Source organism: Zootoca vivipara, chromosome 2 (genome assembly GCF_963506605.1).
Source record: "Zootoca vivipara chromosome 2, rZooViv1.1, whole genome shotgun sequence".
NCBI lineage: Eukaryota > Metazoa > Chordata > Lepidosauria > Squamata > Lacertidae > Zootoca > Zootoca vivipara.
The window spans coordinates 27,259,143-27,274,306 of record NC_083277.1 but is presented as its reverse complement, the minus strand read 5'-3'; the positions used below and the strand labels follow the sequence as shown (position 1 = coordinate 27,274,306).

General features: G+C 44.2%; 1 protein-coding gene across 1 annotated transcript in view; it reads right to left on the bottom strand.

Annotated features, from left to right (window-relative positions):
* TAFA1 (TAFA chemokine like family member 1) overlaps positions 1-14,929 on the bottom strand; it is a 339,806-nt gene extending 324,877 nt beyond the window's left edge. Inside the window, exons 1-2 of the mRNA XM_035106695.2 lie at positions 14,440-14,929; positions 11,682-11,802 (exon numbers count right to left, since the gene is read on the bottom strand). Coding sequence (XP_034962586.1) covers positions 11,682-11,793 — 112 coding nt within the window. The 5' untranslated portion in view covers positions 11,794-11,802; positions 14,440-14,929. The remainder of the gene's footprint in view (positions 1-11,681; positions 11,803-14,439) is intronic.
* Positions 14,930-15,164: the final 235 nt, after the last annotated feature.

The window sequence follows — 15,164 nt, the reverse complement described above, 5'->3', positions numbered from 1 at the left end:
AAGGATAATGGTTATAGTGTTGGCCTGTGAGCTGAGAGACCAGGGTTTGAATCCCCACTCAAACATGAAGCTCGCTGGGCGACCTTGGGCCAGTCACTTTCACTTTCACTCAGCCTAACCTACCTCACAGGGCTGATGTGAGAGTAAAATGGGGAGGGGAGAACCATTTATACAACATTGAGCTCCTTGAAGGAAAAGGTGGTATATAGACAAGACATAAGTAAAGAAGTCAAACTTAGCAGTGGGGATAGGGAGGAGCTTAGGATCGCATCCTAAATGGGTAGTAGGGCAGTGGGGTTTAGTGTTTTAGGATGGTGACCCATACAACCTAGCAACTCAGATCTAGACTTCCTCATGTTTGAATGTTTTGTGACCCCAGTCTCTTCAGGCAAATAATGTTGCTGCTATTTAAGACGTGATAATAGGATTCTCTCCCCCTGCCCCCTGTAGCCACAGATATAATCCTTGGCTAAAATCAGCCAGAGTCATTCCATGGTCAATCAATGTAGTTACACATAAATAAGATTACTTGGCTGTCTCGCTTTTATTCAACAGTATGCTTCCTTTCTGCAAATATAACAGGATGTCAGAAATATTTTCAAGACTGCAGGGGAAAGATGCTGATCTCATTTAATCCGCAGTAACTTCAAAAGAGGGTCTAAAGATCTCTTTCCTTGCTCAAATTTAGACTCAAGATACATGAGACAAACACTGAATCCAAAGAAGTCATTGAAGTCAGAAATGGAAAGACTTTTGCACCTGTTTTGAAAGAGCTGCCATCATCTAGATAGATCAAGATGCTCGGGCCTCACTCACAGTCAGCTGCATCAAAACTGTGAGGATAGTTTGATGAATTGTGTGTTCTAATAGCAAACTCAAAAGCTGAGTTATGGCGGCTATGCAGCCAAATCAGGTTGAGTGAGAAATAAGAGCAACATGGGTTTCTCCATGCTGGGGGTGGGGGGGTAACCGAAGACATAGCAGTGGCAAAAAGGGGAATTGATAAGAAAAAAGGCAGTGTGGCATAGTGGTTGGATTTGTTGCTCTAGGACAGAGCTTTCCAAACTTTTCAGGTTGGTGACACACTTTTTAGACATGCGTCATTTCGCAACACAGTAATTCAGCTATACAGTGGTGCCTTGAGTTACAAACACCTCAGGTTACAAATGCTTCAGGTTACAAACTCCGCTAACCTGGAAGAGTTACCTCGAGTTGAGAACTTTGCCCCGGGATGAGAACGGAAATCATGTGCCAGCGGTGCAGCGGCAACAAGAGGCCCCGTTAGCGAAAGCACGCCTCTAGTTAAGAATAGTTTCAGGTTAAGAACGGACCTCCGGAACAGATTAAGTTCGTAACTAGAGGTACCACTGTATTAGCAAGCTAGAAGTTCAACTAGCCTCTTTCCAGCCCCGGGAGAAGCATGGAGAGCATCCGCACGACAAACCTACACACTGCAGCTGACACACTAATGTGCCGCAACACACAGTTTGGAAAACTGTACTCTAGGATCTGGGAGGCCAAGGTTCAAATCCCTGCTCAGCCATGAAATTCACTGGGTGACCTTGAGCCATTCAGAGTCACTCTGCCTAGCATACCTCATAGAGGTGTTGTCAGGATTAAATTGGCAGGAAGAGAACTGCCCTAGGGCTGCCATACACCCAGGTTTTCCAATCGGACTGTGAAAATAGTATCCGGTCAGATTTTTTTGCCAAATCTGCAAAACACCTGAAAAAACCCAGACATATGGCAACTAGGGCAATTTTCTAAGAAAAATGCTGTAAAAATCCAAAAGAAAAAAAATCCAAAAGACTTTTTTGTGGTGGGAGGCCTTGAGCTCCTTGGAGAAAAGGTAGAATATAATTGTAATAAAAGATAGGTAGGTAGGTAAGTACGTAGGTAGACAGACAGACTTAAGGTGGAAAACCCACCTTAAATCAACAACAACAAAATATTCAATGAAGAGACTTTATTTACATCTTTAAGCATGAATAGTGTGCAGAAGGAATACAATGATCTATTTATCTATTATTTTAGGTATTCTTACTATTGTGGGATGGGACGCGGGTGGGGCTGTGGTCTAAACCAGCCTAGAGCTTGCCGATCAGAAGGTCGGTGGTTCGAATCCCCATGACAGAGTGAGCTCCTGTTGCTCGGTCCCTGCTCCTGCCAACCTAGCAGTTTGAAAGGATGCCAAAGTTCAAGTAGATAAATAGGTACCACTCTGGTGGGAAGGTAAATGGCGTTTCTGTGCACTGCTCTGGTTTCAACAGAAGTGGCCTAGTCATGCTAGCCACATGACCCGAAAAAAAGTCTGTGGGCAAACGCTGGCTCCCTCAGCCAGTAAAGCAACCCCAGAGTCGTCTATGATTGGGTTTAACGGTCATGGGTCCCTTTACCTTTACTATTGTGGGATATTTGTGGGTGCAGCATACCCTCTTGGGAGGGGTACTGAAGAAATGGTAAATTCTGCATTGTTTTACTAATAGTAACAAACTGCATTAAAAAATGTTAGCATCTCCAGGCATTTACTTCTGCGAATTCTGATAAAGTACACCACCCTTTGATGTCTCTGTAAATTTCTGGAAGCTATGTCTTGGCTTCGTTGGTAGTCAAAGCCCCCAAGGAGGTATTGAGAGCCACAAGGTTCAATGTCACCGTCTCATTGACTCGACCTGTCCCTCATACTGAGCAGTAGCGTGACCTGTGAGGCCAGAGTTTAGCCAGATTACAACAAGAGGTATCTTAAAGGCCGAGTTCAGATGCCACAATTCTGATCCTGGATCTGCATCTGATTTGCAGGGAGCTCTCAAACCATAGTTTCCCAGAAGATTGCACAGGAAACTAGGAAATAGTTACTGAATCTGGATGTGCGAGGGGAAGGAAGGAAGGAAGGAAGGAAGGAAGGAAGGAAGGAAGGAAGGAAGGAAGGAAGGAAGGAAGGAAGGAAGGAAGGAACTGTGCAGACGTGTGTCTCATTCCTGGTCCAATAAAACATCAGATTGGGATAATTACATCTGAATTTAAGTCTTTAATCTTAATATATAGGAATTCAATCTGACACTAAGAAAGCATGCCTGACTGGTTAGAGCATGGTGCTGATGACTTCAGGGTTGCCGGTTTGACTGCTGTCCATTGGACCTAACCCTAAGTACTATATTCTAACATCGTTGGGAAATATGAGGAAACTCCCACATTTGACTGGTTTAGGAGCCCAGCCGCACATCCAGATGAGATGTCCTTCTCTACTCAGTGATTCTGCAGAAAGTAGAACAGAGGGGGACTTCCCTGCAGCTGGGGAGCCATTGTCCAGCAAATGGCAGGGGGAGAGAAGCAAGATGGAGTACAGGCATCCTTCACCAGCCTGGTGTTCTCCAGATGTTGCTGCACTACAGTTCCCATCAGTGTGTATTTTGGCTGGGGATGATGGGAGCTGCCGTCCAACACCTGGTGCCCACTAAGTTGGCAAAGGCTGAGCTAGTGAAACATTGGGAAGAGAATCTAGGACATTATCTGGTTTTCTACACACCCAATGTTCTCCTGTACGGAATGATACAGAGGATAGATAGCCCATTTGGGCGGTATTCAACTGAAATCTTGCCCGAGTACAAGGATCAGTGCTAGTGCAATGGGATTTCTCTCCTCTTCTCCCCACCACAACGTCCCCAAAACTGCTCTAGAGGGTTGAAGATACCCAGAACAGATATCAGGTGCGCACAGGTGGAGGAGAGTGGGAGAATGTTCCGTTCTTGCACTGATGGGATGTTCACTTTCATGCTATGTTGAAGACAACACTTTCTTTCAATCTTGGAAGGGATACTCCAGAGCTGTGTCCCATTAACCCTTTTCATTTCCCCCCTCAGTTTATAGGCCACAAGAATGTACAGTGGTACCTCTGGTTGCGGACATGATCCGTTCCGGAGTGCCATTCGCACCCTGAAAAGTCCGCAACTGGAGCGGCACTTCTGCGCATGTGAGAAGAAGAAAGAAGAAGAAGAAGAAGAAGAAGAAGAAGAAGAAGAAGAAGAAGAAGAAGAAGAAGAAGAAGAAGAAGGTAGTAGTTTGGATTTGATATCCCGCTTTATCACTACCCAAAGGAGTCTCAAAGCAGCTAACAATCTCCTTTCCCCTTCTCCCCCACAACAGACACCCTGTGAGGTGGGCGGGGCTGAGAGACTTCAGAGAAGCGTGACTAGCCCAAGGTCACCCAGTAGCTGCATGTGGAGGAGCGGAGACGCGAACCCGGTTCCCCAGATTACGAGTCTACTGCTCTTAACCACAACACCCCACCGGCTCTCAGTGAAGCGCAATAGAGCGCTTTTGCGCATGTGCAAACCATGCAGAACACTTCTGCGCATGTGCGTGTGGTGAAACCCGGAAGCAAACACTTCCGGGGTTGCTGCGCTCTTAGCCGGAAAAAACGCAACATGAAGCGTTCGCAAGGAGAGGTATGGCTGTACTCCATGCTCTGCTGCCACTTGGTTTACTATTTTACTCGCATTCCTCCCCAAAGTCCCTCTGGACAAAACTCAAAAAAGTAGATCCGATCTACACTGCAGCCCAAGTGCACAGCAACATTCTGCCCAAAGCACATTAAGGAGTCTCCGGCACTGTTTTAATGCTAAACTAAGTTTGGCTCCAGAGAATGACTCTGTTTATAGCATTTGAAGTTAGGGGAAGATGTGAAATCCCAGAAGAAGGCAGAAACCTTGCTCTTAGCAAATCTCAGTTTCATGACAGGCTGGAAAGGGAAACATTAAAAACAGGGGAGGGGAAGCCAACAAAAGCCATAACACTAAAACTGAAGGAGGAGAAAAGATCAAACCTGGTAACTAAAAGGAAGACGTTATACGTGTCTTGAGAGGAAATACACCCAGTGATCCCTTTTGGTGTACGGTATTAAACCATGGTTTATTAAGCTTATTAAAGCATGGCTTTGTGTTAGGCTGCCACATAAGCCCGTGACTAGGAAAATGGGGAGGAAGAGCCCAAGAGGTATCAGCACCTATAGGATGTTGGTGGACCCTGACAAGCCACTTCAATTAAGCACAGCAGCTGGCCAAGATTGCTGGTGTCACCAGATTCTGCCTTCAATTCAATTTTGGCCTGCCCGATTTTGTTCTGGCTCTAGACTTAGCTGGAGCAGATCAAAGATCCATCTAGACCATTACATTGCTTCTGACAGGAGCTAGGCAGGTGTCTGCAGGCAGCTCAAGGGGACATCATGAAGGAATAGTCTTGTCTGCTCTCCCCCAGCAGCTAGCATTCAGAGGCATGCTGGTTCCAAAGTTGGGAGTTGCTTCTACCCAACATGATAACTATTTGTTGAATATTCCAATCTCCTTTTTTCAAGCCATCTAAGGAAGTTGCCTTTACCACACACTGAGTGAATTCTATGATATGTTATGTGAACTAGAGACATACAAATCCATCAGTTTGGGTTTCTTTCGCTTTCTCACTTTGCCATCATAATTCCCCCCGATTTCTGCACGAGTTTGTGATTTATTTATTTTTTTAAGTCGGCATGGAAACTTGTACATGCTTTGAGTGGAATTTCTCCGAATCTGCATTTTTTTTGTGCACGATTTTACCAATACATGCAGTGTAGAAAGCTGCTTTCCCCGATATAATGTGTTTTTTTGAATGTCATTTCCCCATAACATATGCTTCTTTGTACACAAAATTCAGAGAAATGTGAATTTCAAAGGATAGCCACATACTGGTTTATGTAGCAGTTTGAGAAGTGGGTAGGTCTGCATTAAGATTTTATGATGCAAACTTAATGTATTACTCCCCCATTCACAATGCACACAATCTCTCTCCCCCCACCACAAAAAAAATTGTCAAGGTTCTGCCTCTGATTTAGTTCTGCTCCTGGTCCCCACTGCCGGGACACCAGTACTGTATTATTGAAATCACAGGTGAACAATTTGGAGCTATAATCAGGTTTAAAGGTAAACTTTGGATTCTGAGATGTCATCCTTGTGATACTGTTTGTGAAATGTCTTGTTACTCTATTTGGGAATGAAGCAGAGAAATTAAAGTCATTTGTCCTAGTTTATTCATTCTTAGTAAGTAGCAGGCTCACATTCCCCTTCATGTTCCCTGCCCTTTTATTTCTAACATCCCTTGGTAGTTGTCACTCCTTGTAGACTTCCCTTTCTACTTGAAGCTTTACATGCTTGCTGTGTAGCATTAAACATATCTTCAGCAGAATCATTCTCATTTTCCATTTCTCCCCCCTTTCCCCCTGTAGTAGAAAGCCTTTATATGGCCATGATGATTTCACACTTTAAAAATACAATGACTCTGGGTCCGTTGCAGTTTTGCAACTTTGTGTTCTCAAGCATCCAACCCACTCACTTCTAGGGCTCTGGAGGAGTTGGTTGAAACTTGCAAAGTCACTCTAGCAGTTCAGAGGAACTATTTGTGAAATGAATCCATTCCCAAGACAGACTAGGGGAAATGATTTACCAGGCATCAGAATATTCAGATAGTTTTTGGTCAATAGAGGCCATTGGAAAGGATTGGGTTGAAACCTGAATTGCAGATACTCTGATGTGTGACTAAAATGCAATACATAAACAATACAAAAAATGCAAATATATTGCACTTAATTGTAAGAGCTAAGCCACACAGTCCAAAAACAGTTCCACAAACCGTCTTCAGCCTCTTATTTAACCAGGAGAACATTCTGTAGGTGAAGTGGAGAATTCCCACGATTGCACCAGGAGGTTTCCCTTGTGTGTTGGGATTTTAGAGTGTGCTCTATTCGTGTTGCTTGTTATTATTTATTAAATTACTTTGCCACCCTTCATCCAAGGATCACAGAGTGGTTTACAATATAAAAACACAAAAAATACATAATGTAGTAGCAAACAAAAACAATACCCCCCCCCCCAATCACCACACCAAGTTTATCATTCTACAGCCTACAGGTGACTCAGCCTATTTCCAGCCTACCTTACTTTCAAATGGGTTCACTCCTAAATCCATTCCTTCTCATGTCTGCATAAATCACACAATTTTCATTTGACAACTCACATTTCATTGTATAGTCAAATGTGTGGTTTCTCTCAAAACATATTTTCTCTTGAAAACTTACGTTTCTGGATACATTATAGTGTGTGTGTGTGTATGTGTTTAACTAATAAGTGCACCACAACATTCAAAGTGCACAATCTGATTGAGATCTACATTCTAATCCTCGTATCAGTTCAGGAGGTTTGGATCGGGGCACTTCATTTCAGAAATGACAAAGACTCAATTCATCAAACACACCTATTTTATAGTAAGATTGATGCCTATGCTGGGTGTCCCACAGGATTGCTTACATCAAAGCTGGTAAAGAGTCACTTTCTATCCCTTTCCAGGCTCTTAAAAGGATATGACAACAACTGGTTGAACTCTTCTGCACCACCTTCCAAATTGACCTTTATGATGTGTTTCATCTCCATGCCATGCTGAAGTGGCACAGGTGTGCAGGAGAGGAAAAGAAAGAGGGGAAATGCTATAGCCACCTGGGCAAAGAATGCCCAAGAAAACTCAATTCACACGATTTTCATGCATATTTGTTTGGGGCCCTTTTCAGATCAGTAGTAACATTCTAATCTGGGGATTTCCAGAGCAGGCACATCCAACTCTAGAGACTGCTATATACTCTGAGTATAATAAAACTGGCAGTGATCTACCCATTGCCATTGCTGTTGAGCTTTCTTTAGGGGGTGAGACCAAAGTTGCCAAGCTTTTGGGGGGGGGGGAGGAGGCCAGAGTTCTTGAGTTTTATGGGGAAAATAATGGCCAGCGTTGTTGAGCTTTCTTTTAGGAAGGGTTGGCACAACTTGTTGAGCTTCTTTTAGGGGGGTGACAAGAGTTATTAAGCTTTTGGGGGGGGAGGATTGCATAAAATCGCTAGCACAAACTTCTGCTGCTCTCTATCCTTCCGACACTCTGATGCCAACGCAGGGAATACAACCTTTCTAAGCAGTGACGGTGCCAGCGATGGAGCACAGCGGCAGGGCGCGGCGCAGCATGCTCGCTCATAGGAAACCGGCGGATCACTTTTTTTATCTCCCGCAATCAACCGGGAGGACCCCGACGATCTACCTGTCGATCGCGGTCGACCGGTTGGTCATTGCTGTTCTAGAACATATGATTCATGTCAGAAATGCCTTACAGTGGTGCAGTCCTGGGGCAGTTAATGCCTGTGCTGCCATACTCTCTCCCCGCACCACCCCCCAAAAGTTTTGAGTTGCATCCCATTGCTGCAAGGACTTCCAGCTTATGCAAAAGAACTTCCTGTCCCTCCTCATCTCTCCATGCAACCCCCAGATCTCCTCCCAAGTGTTGAGGGGAGTTACCTGTACATATGCATGTGGTGGAAGGAGAGGGAAGTTCCGCTGTGTCTGGATGGGACAACGTGGTTGGATACAACCTGTAATCATTTGCTTTTTATAGCTTCAAGTCAGGGGCAGCAATCAAGGTGAAGAAACTAGTCCAGGCACAAAACAAAGCAGTAGTTAAGGAAATCAAATCACACGCCACATGACAGTCATGGCTGTAGAGCAGCATGTGTGACATCACCCAAATCTCCTGTCCAAGCTTGTTTTGTGGAACCACCAGAACAGCACTGGCAGGGAATCAGTTGGTGGCACCCCGGGATTCCCTGGACAAGGGCCACATGTCTTTGTACTTCTAAACCTAGCCAAAAAGCACATTAACTCACCATATTCCCCATGTTCTTAGTTTCAAAATCACCAACCTAGCCACCCACTTGGAGAAATGGTTTCTCTATGCAGCTCTATTTAAAGCCAAATTCAAGAGCAATAGATTAAGTCTACTAAATCATGCGATATTTAAAATGTTGCACACTGTGGTCTTTAAAGGAGATCTTCCATTTATCAAGTCAAGGAGGTGGAAGACATAGTGAGACTTGTCTTCTGTAATTTCCCCACGCTCTTGTCAAGCTTTTAAAAATTATTTGGAAGGCCTCTTACAAATTAAAGACCCCCACCAAGAATTATGGACCGAACCGCCATAAAGTGCTGGGAGATTGTGATAGTTGGGGTGGAGGTATGCTAGACAATTAATTACAGTTGTGTGTGTTTTCGCCTTATTAAAAATAGAAAAGGCCTGCCAGTACAACAGTATGAAATTAGAAAATTATGCATCGATTCATCTTCTCCAGTTTTTATTCACTCTCCCCCCCCCCCTTGATGCAGTGTTTTAATCTTCCTTAAACAGTGGCTAACTCAAAGTGGCTAACTCAAAGTAAATGATGCATTCCTAATAATATAAATATGAAAAATAGCAATCGCTGGAGGACTGCAGCTGAATATATTAAAAAAACAAACTCTGCTCATTTTCCATCATCAACACATTTCCATTTCCTTTTTCTTCATGTTGTGCAACACTCCCCAACCACCACCACCACTTGCATTCTCAAATAAGACAACAAATTCACAGATTAGATAGGTAGGTAGGTAGAATTTTCGTATTGTGACAAAAGAAATCTCATAGAAACCTCTAACTCCATCTTCCAAAAGGACTCTCAGTGTATCTTCTCCTATCCAGACATGGAACAACCTGAATCAATGGTGAGCATTTCCATCAAAATCCACTCATCTGTCAACGTAGTGGCTTATGTCTTGAGAGACTGAAATTGGCTGCCCGGGCTCAGAAGACCATCAATCTTACGCATGTAGGGTGCAGGCTGCCTGCCTCAGAAAGTCTCGCAAGAGGGAAAGCTCTGCTGTTCCTAAGCAGGTGATGAGGCAGCTGTAAAGCCTTCACTCTGTATCACAGCCCCTGCGAAAGATATGTCATATTTCCCATTTCCCCCAACACTTTGTATGCACCCCTTGCCGTGCTCTTCTAGCTTCATAAAGGAGGTGATTTTTCAAGCTTAGGCAAATGTTGCCAGCCATCGGAAGGTCTATCCCTCTTTTCTATGTTTTTTCCCCTCATCATGTCACTTGTTTCAACTGATTGTGCAAAAATGAGATTGCATTTTCCCCTTTGGCTATTTATTCATACAGTGGCTTGTTTGTCCATTGTGCTGCCATTGGTGGCACATCGCTGCCACCTTTCTGCTTCAATGGCCGCTTTGTTTCCTTCTCTCTTGGTGGCTCTGAGAGAAAGACATGCAGACCGGTTGTCCTACCCCGCCTCCAATCAGTTACAATGACAGTTAGTGAAGCAATCGATTGCGCACCCTAGAGCAAAAATGTATATGAGATCCACAACATTTGGAGTGCAACACACAGAATGGCGTAAGAGTAGAACTGTGCTCCCATGCAACTCTGATTCAAGGGCTGTATCTAGAGGAAGCTATCAGTGAGCAATTTCACCGCAATACTTTTGGGTAAGCCTTCCTTTTCATTTCTAAGTTTCTTAAGCTATTACTTCCTGGTCTGAAGCTATGAAGAAAAAAGAACCCTTTCCCTCACCCACATCAGATTGAATAAAGACGTTGACATCTATTGGAGCCAAAAGTGATCTTCTCAAAATCTGCAGAGCATGATTATCCATCATCACTACACACATTTCACCTTTGAAACTCTAAGAGGGGGGGGGGGGCTCAGCACATCCTATGAGCCAGTACATCAGCCTTCTCATATTGCATTGTATGCACATAGATCATTTCCTGGACAGTAAGCCCATGAAGCAAGTCCCAAAGGAATGGTCAGCTTTGAAATATTACATTGTTGATTTCCATCTGTGGAATGGCAATGCAACACAATGCCTTAGATGCAATCTTACCTTAATCAATTTCTATTACCGACACCAAAATCCCTTTTTTTTTTCACCTTTCAGCCATGGAGCATCCTTGGAAACATGACATGCTTTACCACCAGAAATACATACGTTCACCACGATCGCAAATATGCAGGCCATGTCGCAGCATTGTTTACACTTGGCATAACCATCCCAGGAACAGTAAGTGGTCACATAAGGCTTGAATTAAGGGGCTTCCTGGAGGCATGGCTTAGGTAGCAATCCTAAACACATTTACCAGGGCATAAGCATCACTGAATATAGGGGGGATGACTTACTTCTGAGTCTAAGGGCTCAGATTGTGCTGCAACTTTGCCAAGCGGGTCTCCCCACATTCTTGAATTCACCCTGCATATGGCAGTAAAGGATAATGCATAGTTATTGGTAGGTGGGTGTTTTGAGTTGTTTGTCTCCCTCCACATATGTAAGAGAAAATAAGTTCCTAAAATAGGCATGTGATTATCTCTCTCCTTTTCTCACCTGAATGCAAACATTGGGGCCCCGTCTTTTTTCTTTCTTTCTCTTTGCAGGGAGGGGAGACTTGTGCCTCAATTCGCAAATGCACAGGAAATAAAAGTGCTCAAAGTTATATAACTGTATGATTTCTCCACAGGAGAAAGAAATCGTATTCTCTTACCACACAGTGTAAAAAAAGAATCCACAGTATAATCTAAAGAGCTTTCCCCTGCCAATTTGAGGAAATTGACAGAAACACACACCCCTCCCTCCCAAATAGGTTCTGATTTTCCACGGCAGGAGAGCAAATATTTGGTTGATTTCATTGTCTCATAGAAGGAAGCAGCTCGTAGAATGTCAGGGGTGAAACAGATTAATCCCCATTGCATCATTATACAGTATAGGCTCATACATGAGGCTGCACAGAGCAGCATCTTCGTAACTGGTCCTACCTGGTCTGTGCAGAGGATGCTGCTGGAAGGTGTGGTGAAGTGAGCCCTGACAGAGCAGCATGGCACAGGCACTTATCCACAAATACAGGACCCAGGACATTGCAGAGACCATGGCCGTTCTCTAAAGGAAATAGTAGACAACAATTAGCGCCCGCTGCATGTGAATCCACATTCTGCTTCCATTAGGATGCTACTTGCATCTGAACCATGTTGGAAGGAAGGTGGGTGGGTGGGGTATTTCCCCACCTCAATTCCCCCCACCCTTCCTCCAGACTGCCAGTTGTCATGTGACAAAGGAGTGTGTCCAAAGGAATGCAAGGAAGCTGCCTGCTTCGAGATTAACTTTTAATAATTCAGGGGCATAAATGAAAGCAGTGCTAAAAGAAGCCCAAGGTTAACAGGAAACCAAGGGGCAGCTGATGAAGGAGGTCTGAGCCTACCAAAGCTCGTGTCACAACAGACGTGCCAGTTCCGTGGGACAGTCTCAAGGCAGGAGCTAAGAAATCCACACTCCATTTCATTCTTTAATTGCACTTTCAAGGTGTGATCAGAAACACTCTAGGCAAGTATGTCTTCAACATGTAACTCTGTTTCATGATGTGGGCACACAAAGCATGCAAGCAAATAGCTTGGGCGTACAGGATTTTCAAGAGGGAATCCATCCTGAAAAATAGCAACAACGTGGGACGTAGTGGGTGCCATTGCAGGGTGCAATTCACACCTTCCTGGTCAATGGAAATTGACCAGGAAAACTAGGCATTATTTGTAGCTGGAACATGCTACTGCCAAATCTCACAGCATTAAGGTGCCTATTCAACCACAGAGAGACTAATACAGATGAGCCCTCTCAGAACTTCATAAAGCACGTTGTAAATAGTAACTTGACATCCGGTGCCAAGAGACATTTCAGGCAAGCTCTGCCTTGACAATCTGGCAAGTCTAATACCTCTCCAGAAGGGGCTGCATCCTTTTTAACTTCTAAGGCCATTAATTTTTAATTGCAGTGTTGTCTGCTAAGCAAAGTAATTGTTTCTCAGAACTCTGTTCTATCAGTCCATACACACGCGGCTTTCTTTTCTTTTGTGTCTCGTCTAAAGAAAACTTGTAGGACTAGACTGAATTTCCTGAGTAATGGAGGAAGGGCGGACGACTGATCTATTCAGAAATCAATTTGTATCGAAAATAGAAAGGAATCCTCATTACAAAAGCAATAGATCTCTCTCTGCTAGGGCGACATATGCCATCACTTGATACCTCTCTGGCACTGGGCATTTACATTCTCTCTCTCTCTCTCTCTCTCCTTGTAAACTTTACAAGTTTAACAGCCTCTCCTCTAAGCCTTCAAGGATCGCCAGATTCCCAAGGCTTGGCTATGCTGCGCTCCATCCAGTTCTTTTAACAACACCTTCTGCTGCATTCCACATTGCCAAATTAATCAAACTTCAGGCATGCTCCTTAGTCAGCCAATGACAAGATGGCATTTTCTATCTAATAATCCAATCAGCTGAACATCTTTTTTTCCCCCAGAGGAAGGGAGAAAAGACATTCAAGCTCAAATAAACCTCTTTTATCTCTCATGCAGAACAACTCACACACACACACACACACACACACACAACATATATGTATTTGGAGGCTGGGCTTAGAGTATTTAAAAGAAAACCCCAGAAGTGATCTATCCTCATGGTTGGTTAACAATTGAAATCACTGCCAGTGGCAGATCAGTCACAAAGTGCAAGTGTCAAATGCGAGACATGGACATCATTGTTCTTTTTTGGGAATTTTTAGGCATGTTCTTTGTAAGAGGCTCTTTTGAGGGGGGGGGATAGGGAGGGAAGAATGAATCAAACACAAGTTTCCAGCTCCAAAGGAGAAGCATAATTAACAACCAAATTGCAAAACATAATTTTCACCAGCGGGATGCCCTTTTACTCTCTGCTCTGTGTTTCTGATGTACTCCACCCAGCATATATATATAATTAGTTGCTTCCTTCTCCCTGCTGTTTACTTTTGGCTTACCTTTCTCTCCACCCCCCTCTTTTATTTCCTTAAACCTCAGCAACAAAAGCACCACACACAGCCAGCCTTCCAAGCACCTCACAAATGCACTTCTGGGTGGATTCCAAAGAGATGGATGCCCCTCCCCCTTTTCGTTTGGGATATATATATATATATATATATATATATATATATATATATATATATATATATAATGGTGTGTGTGTATCTGATGCAATCAGCAAATACATTTATACATTTAAAGGGGAAAAGAGGCTTTTCCTCCCACTGGGGCTGATCTTCCAAGCTGAGTACTGTAGTCTTTTAAACAGCGGAGAAAGACAGAGGGGGGGAAAAACTTCTCCTGCTGACCTTTTCGCATTCTCTCTCCTTTCAGGCAGCATTTCTAGAATGAGGACTTTTCAACCCCCCCCCCAAAAAAAGCGTTCACCACCCATCTTCAAACAACATTTTTGGTATGAACTTTTCTCCAGAGCCAACATTTCCCTTTGCTAACATTTCTTCCCTGGGTTTGATGATCTCTCTCTCTCTCTCTCTCTCTCTCTCTCTCTCTCTCTCTCTCTCTCTCTCTCTCTCTCTCTCTCTCTCTCTCTCTCTCTCTCTCTTTCTCTCTCTCTCTCATCCGAATAACAACAATTATTTTTATTTTTATTACTGATACTCATATAGCTATATTTATTTGACATTCGTTCGGCGGGAGGATCCGGAGAAGTCCTCCTCCGAGCAGCTCGGTCCTTACCTGAGGATTCCAACCCAAAGCACAGTGCCCGGTTCGCGTTCATTGGAAAGACTGGACACTTTCCCCAAAAAAATCCATCTGCACCACAGCACGGGATCGTGCAGTTTCGCCCAGCAATCTTCGACAGCAGCCTTTCTCGAGGACGCACGAAAACAAAACCGGGGATTGGCTTGTGTCTCTGTGTCCTCGTTGGCAATCCTATTCCAAGAGTAAGGAAGACATCTAGGCTCGCTCGCTCTCGCTCTCTGCCTCTCTCTCTCTCTCCCAGGCTGTCAGAAAAGTAGCCAAGCTTTGAGAGGTGGAAAGCCTGTCATTTTCACCTTTAAATCATCTCGGAGCGACACCTTCTGCTCGATGAGACCTTTCAAGTGATCTTGAGATAATTCGGAGGCTTCCAGGGCACTTAGAGAGGAGGATCGGTGGATGTTTAATGACAGACCAGCCCACCCCTCTCTCTCCTGTTTACCCTCCACCCTCTCTCCCCTTTCCGATATATATATATACAGTATATCTCTCTCTCCAATGCACTCAGAGCGGAGTAAGAGCAGATGTACGTAGGAAAAGCACAGATCGCCTATACAGCGGGGTGTAAGTAGCGAAGAGTCTATTTCAATGCTTCCCCCGGCTGGGGGGAAAGTATCACATGTCTTTAAAGGGACACGGCCCCTCTTCTGGCAGACGGGAGCCTCCGGGTGACTCACCTGCCCAGCCCAGCCCAGCCCTCC